Below are 6,448 nucleotides of genomic sequence, written 5' to 3' on the forward strand. Positions count from 1 at the left end.
GAAAGAATGCAAACCACTGAATTGTACACTTTAAATGAGTAAAATTGTCTTGAGTGTGAGAAGCTGTGATTACCTTGAAATAGTGAGGTGAGGCAAAAAATTTTTTGCTTCTTTGCATTTTCTAAATTTTCTGCAATCACCCTATAGAAACTATTTTTACAAAATAAAATTTGAAATCTTACGAAATCAGCAGAGCCATCATCATGCTCATTTTACAGGCCAGGAAACCAGCTCAGTGCCTTGTAAGAGCAGGATTAGGTGGAGACCCTGAGGACTCCAGGTCCCAGCCCAGTGCTTCCATCTTTATCCCCCACATTCTAGAACAATTCCTCAGTGATACTGCTGATAATCCAAAGATCTCTGATCACTTAATTTGGGCAATAAAAATGAGGAGTGGGCTGGGCATGGTGGCTCATGCCTGTAATTCCAAACCCAACACCTTGGGAGGTCCAGGCATGAGGATCACTTGAGGCCAGGAGTTTCAGACCAGCCTGGGCAACATAGTAAGACCCTGTCTCAAAACAAAAGCAAAGCCAAAACAGGAATGTGACACAGCGGACACATCTAGTAGAATTTTAAATCCCATTTTGAAGTTAAGGCTCATCTTTTTATGGCTGGCATTTTGTTCCAGCCACATACTTTTTCTTTCTTTTTTTTTTTAGATGGAGTCTTGCTCTGTTGCCCAGGCTGCAGTGCAACGGCAGGACGTCAGCTCACTGCAACCTCCGCTGCCTGGGTTCAAGCAAATTCTCCTGCCTTAGCCTCCTGAGTAGCTGGGATTATAGGCACGCACCATCATGTCTGGCTAATTTTTGTATTTTTCAGTATAGAGAAGTTTCACCATGTAGGCCAGGCTGGTCTTGAACTCCTGACCTCAAGTGATCCACCAGCCTTGGCCTCCCAAAGTGCTGGAATTAGAGACATGAACCAATATGCCTCGCCTCTAGCCACATAGTTGTATGTGCTTATAGCTGATGGAAGGCATCAGCTCAGGGACAGCTCTTCAGGCCACGTGTTGTTCTCTAGTGAGTGATTCATCTGCAGCCCATTATTCTTTTCCAGGTTTACTGGTGTGGGCCACGGCTCATTCTCCTTCTGGTTTAGATAAAAGCTTTTTCCTTATTTAGGAACTGACCATTGAGAAACTGATTTGCACAGAAAGCATGTCCTGAACAAGGCAGCTGTTTTGAAATGCTTTATTACCAACTTGAACAGTACAGTGTAGAGGCCAGAACTAGTGTGCTCTCATCGCTTCACAGAGCAGTCACACAAGCAGCACAGGACATCCCAACAAGCTTTCGCTGCTGCCTGACAGGCTCTCAACAGCAGAGGGGAGATGAAGGCAAACAGTGAAGTGAATTCCAGGGCAGCTGCAGTCACACCGTTACCCAGGAGGCTGCAGGTTGGATGGCAGCACACAGAATCCCAAGGTGGGAACAGCAGGTGTCATGGTGTTATTGTGTTGTGGAACCTAGGCTACTGCAATCTATACTTCAGTTCACATTTTCTTTACTCATGAAGGAAATACATTGAGAAAACAATTACCTCTACCATTTATCTAGAGTCTTATATGTAAGTTACTCATCAAGGAAATACACTGAAGAATTTATTACCTCTACCACTTATCTACAGTCTTACACATTAAAAAAAGATTACTTCTACTAGTTGCACATGAAGGAAGTACATTAAGGTTATGACCTCTACCATGCATCTATAGCGCTATCAGAAGACTTACTGTCAGGTGGTTGTTTTACTACCTATTTTTTTCACTTAACGTTGTATGACTCCCTTTAATGATTCAAAAATTATTGTGGTATTTGCATAGGCAGTCACAGTTTAAAAGATAAGTAGTTAGCTTGAATTTCCAAACTAGGGATGAAGGAAGGTGTTAGCCAGCTTTGCTTTTAAGAAACAAAGCATTACAATATAGATGTAAATGATGGTTTTGGAACAAACAAACGTGGGGTAAACAGGCCTTTTAAGTCTAAAGCCAACAGCTATTCTAGTTCAGCAACATGCATTTCACAGCCACTACGATGTGTCTGGCACTAATTCCATACATATCCAGCAATTCCTTGGGTTTCCCACTCTGAGGCACTCCCGACACTGCCAGTGAATGAACTTTAATGTCAGGATCCATGGAGACGGCTGCGTAGACAGCTTCCCCTATGCCACCTGGGGGAACAAGGACGTCAGGCCCTTTTGTGAAAGCAGCTAGTCAGTCTTAAAGCCCCAACATGGAGAGGCCTTTGAATCTATGGCTTCCCAGGGGAAAATCTGATTCATGCGAACAGTCACCCCGACGGGCCTGAGTTCTCATTCTGAACTGCCGGTTTCCAAACTACTCTGCCTCAGCCTACAGTAGGGGCTGCCTGAGTGTGGCACTCCGATTTTCAAAGCTGTCAGGGACCTGAAAATGGTTAAAACTAACAAGTTAACAGTGCAGAAGTGACTGGCTGACTTGAGGCTGCTGGTTGGCAAGCCTGCCTCTTGGCTGAAGGTCTCCTTGCAGCTGTGACGCTTTCCGTACTGGACAGGGTGGTCCTGCACCTGGACTGTTTGTAGGAACAACGTGGTTGACATGAGCACCTGCTTTCCTGCTGGGAGCCAGGAATTTGGTTACCTGCTTGGCAGAGGGTGCCAACAGGACCTGCCCCCAGCAAACACATGGGGTGCCAAGTCTCTAGCAGGCATCCCTGGGCAGAAACAGAGCCTACATGGGAGGCCCTTCTCACTATGCCCCGTGGGGCCGGATAGAGCCTGGAGCAGGACTTCTTTCAACTCCACCTGGCCCACGGTTCCTGCCCTGGTGGATCCTGCCCTGCGCCCTTTCCCTGTCATCAACCTCAGCTGTAAGGGTGACTGTGTTCTGGGGCTTAGGAGTCCTTCCAGAGAATCAGGCACCACTTCTGCAGGCTAGGGGCCCCTGCCACATGAACACGTGATGCTCCTCCTCGTATTTCATCATCTGCCCCACCTAACCTTTCCAGGCCCAAACACTGCCCAGCCCTCTCCTCCTGGCACACCCTTTTTCTACACTTGCTGTGTTCTCTGCTTGAAAGATCCTGTTCCCGCTTCTCTGGTTGGGGCACACTTTTTATTTTTGAGACAGAGTCTTACTCTGTTGCCCAGGCGGGAGTGCAGTGGCATGATCTTGGCTCACTGCAACTTCTACCCCCTGGGTTCAAGCAATTCTCGTGCTACTCAACCTCCCGAGTAGCTGGGACTATAAACCTGTATCAGCACACCCAACTAATTTTTATATTTTTAGAATAGATGGGGTTTCACCATGTTGGTCTCGAACTCCTGGCCTCACGTCATCTATCTGTGTTGGCCTCCCGAAATGCTGGGATGACAGGTGTGAGCCACCATGCCTTGTCTGGGGCATACTATTCATCATTCCAAACCCACAGAAACTGTGATGCTTTTCATGCCTCCTCTCTTGCCTGCAATGGCCACTCCTCTGTTGCCACTGACCCTCCCTGGTGGCCGGGCACTGTGCACTGTTGGAGACACACCGGTGTACGAGCACGGCCTCACACTTAGTCAGTACTGAACAACAAAGGCATGGCAGGTAAGATGTAAACCTCAGGTGACGCCTGAGAGTCTGCCATGTGAATAATAAAGGAAAACAAAGGCTGGGCGCGGTGGCTCAAGCCTGTAATCCCAGCACTTTGGGAGGCTGAGGTGGGTGGATCACAAGGTCAAGAGATCGAGACCATCCTGGTCAACATGGTGAAACCCCGTCTCTACTAAAAATACAAAACATTAGCTGGGCATGGTAGTGCGTGCCTGTAATCCCAGCTACTCANTAGCTGGGCATGGTAGTGCGTGCCTGTAATCCCAGCTACTCAGGAGGCTGAGGCAGGAGAATTGCCTGAACCCAGGAGGCGGAGGTTGCGGTGAGCCGAGATTGTGCCATTGCACTCCAGCCCGGGTAACAACAGTGAAACTCCGTCTCAAAAAAAAAAGGAAAACAAAAACACTCCCCATCAGAACTTTTCAGAGCATTCCTAATGCCCACACACACCTTGTGGGTAGTGATCCTCCACTGTAATGACCCGGCCCTCTGTGGCTTTCGCACTGGAGATGATGGTAGTGACATCCAGAGGTTTAATGGTAAACAGGTCAATGACACGGATAAAAATATCTGCAGAACAGCAAAAACCAGCTTGGTACAAGCAGACTTAGAATAAAGAACATGCAGGGATAAAAAGAAAAAGAGCGCTCAGGGCACAGGAGGTAGCTGAAGTCCTAAGTCTTCCCAGCTCGAACTTCAATGCTCAGACACAACCAACTGACCTTGTTTTGCAAGCTCATCAGCAGCTGCTAAGGCTTCGTACACAGTAATTCCAGCTCCAATAACTGTGACCTTGTCACTGACACAGTGGCAGAGGACCTGGTATAGCGCCAGCAAAACAGAATGCTGTGGTTACTACACAGAGTGCATCTCAAAGTGGAATGCATGCTGCTATGCTACTATCCCCCGATTCTAACAACTTCACTTCTTAATAATTCACTACTAAGAAATACCATGCATTTACAAGCCAGGACACACACTTTCTGATAGGCAACCATGCTGCCCCAGCTGTCCTGCAGCATGGAGATGCTACATACCCATCAGGGGTCTGGTCTGAGAGCTGACTATGGCCCACCGAGATTGGACTCCAATGACTAGCACGTTCACAGGAACATGCCGTGCACTGGCAACACGCTCTGTGCGCCTGAGCTCTGAGAACTCTCACAGCCTCCCTGTAAGATCCGTTCAGTGGTGAGACCATTCTGCAGCTGAGGAAAGGAAATCTCAGAGCAGGAGGAAGCGGCTCAGGGCAGGTGGGGCTGACATCAAAGCCCTCGCTCTCAATAACGTACTATTCTGCAAGCAATGGCAGACTTCCTGGGCTTCTTTCATAGTTTAGTTGCCTCCAAAGCTACCCACCAGAGGCATGTGGAATTATTCTCCACTTCCTCTCTCTCTAGGTTTCCTTGTAGCTTAAGAACCATTACTGGTAATACAGATAGGGTTTCTGAGCCACCCCAATCTTTGAGGATACCCTGGCCTCTTAAAATACATATACTCACGTGCACACATATCCATATCGTCTTTGCAAAGCTCAGCCCTTTAATGATCCACATCATGCATATTATCATACACATTTAACTCACATCCTTTCCCACCAGGAAATGTACTTTCTTTTGGCAGGACAGGAAAAGTATTAGAAAAAAGGAGACAGAAATAAGTAAGCTCTGCAAACCATGTGAATGTCAAGACACCCTCCCCACAGAAACAGAACCTGTGGTGAACACTAACGGTGAGCACTAACTTTTCCATCCAGCTACCACCTACGGCACACAGTGGACAGTTCTGGAAACACCTGCTTTATGGCAGCAGTCTGGCCATTCTGAGCACTCGAAACTGAATTCTGGCGCAGCCTAGTCCTTAGAAACCAACCTGGATGTTACCTGCTGCTCTTTCAAGAGTGGCTATGGGCAAACTTTTCTATACAGTATAATCTCAACCGTGTAAAATATACATGTATGCCTAGAAAAAAGACAGGAAGGAAGCATGCCAAAATGTCTGCAAGCCCCACTCTCTAGGTGATGAGCAGAGTCACTTATTTTCTCCATGGAAGTTTCTGGTGCTCCCCACGCACGGCCCTGACAGGCAGGCTGAGCAGAGGGTGCTCAGTGAGACTGGGCTCACTACCCAGGCCTGTATTCTGGTCTTGGTGCTCACAGGCTGAAAACCCTTAAGTAAGCCACTTGCCTTCTCTAATCCTTATCTACAGATAGGCTGATAATCTGAACTTTTCGGGGCTTTTGTTAGAATACCAGAGATCATGTTCCCTTTTCTTCCTGGCCTTAGAACTGTAAAATCTGAACCTAACAGATGATTCATTTAAAATGATTTCCATTATTCTTTGTCTCGTTTTGTTTTTAGAGACAGGGTCTTCCTCTGCCACTCAGGCTGGAGTACAGTGATGTGATCCATCATAGCTCACCGCTGCCTTGAATTCCTGAGCTCCCCTATCCTCCTTCTTCAGCTTCCTGAATAGCGGAGACTACAGGTGCAAGCCGCCATACCCGGCTAATTTTAAAAACTTTTGTAGAGTTGGGAATCTCGCTATGTTGTCCAGGTTGCTCTGGAATTCCCAGCCTTAGGCAATCCTCCCGGCCTTTGCCTCCCAAAGTTCTGGGATGGCAGGCGTGTGCCACCGCCAGGATGACTTCTGTTTTGTTTAGTTTGCGGCCAAGATGCTCAAGTGGCTTCATGTTATTATCTTTGAGCTCAACAACAGCAACAACAAAACACTCCATTTGGAAAACAGAAGAGTTCAAGCTAAGCTGAAATTCATAAAATGTTCCTTCCCAAGGAAAAGCAGGTAAAGGTCACAACTGTTTTTTGTTTTTGTTTTGTTTTTGTTTTTTTTTTTTGGGACGGAGTTTC

The 6,448-nt window shown here is 47.1% G+C and overlaps 1 protein-coding gene across 3 annotated transcripts in view; it reads right to left on the reverse strand.

The window, feature by feature from the left end:
• Window positions 1-1,181: 1,181 nt before the first annotated feature.
• The window catches only part of LOC108298918 (transketolase-like protein 1), a 15,867-nt gene continuing 10,600 nt past the window's right edge, over window positions 1,182-6,448 (reverse strand). For 2 of the 3 annotated variants that reach the window (XM_017521422.2, XM_037735911.1), the window contains exons 5-8: window positions 4,303-4,399; window positions 4,031-4,150; window positions 2,061-2,175; window positions 1,182-1,396 (exon numbers count right to left, since the gene is read on the reverse strand). In XM_017521422.2, the coding sequence (XP_017376911.1) occupies window positions 1,246-1,396; window positions 2,061-2,175; window positions 4,031-4,150; window positions 4,303-4,399 (483 nt within the window). In that variant the 3' untranslated portion in view covers window positions 1,182-1,245. Of the gene's footprint in view, window positions 2,176-4,030; window positions 4,151-4,302; window positions 4,400-6,448 lie in introns of all 3 variants that reach the window. The other variant, XM_037735912.1, reaches the window with a different exon arrangement.

The sequence above is a fragment of the Cebus imitator genome, unplaced genomic scaffold (genome assembly GCF_001604975.1).
Source record: "Cebus imitator isolate Cc_AM_T3 unplaced genomic scaffold, Cebus_imitator-1.0 Scaffold1199, whole genome shotgun sequence".
In the NCBI taxonomy this organism is placed as follows: Eukaryota; Metazoa; Chordata; class Mammalia; order Primates; family Cebidae; genus Cebus; species Cebus imitator.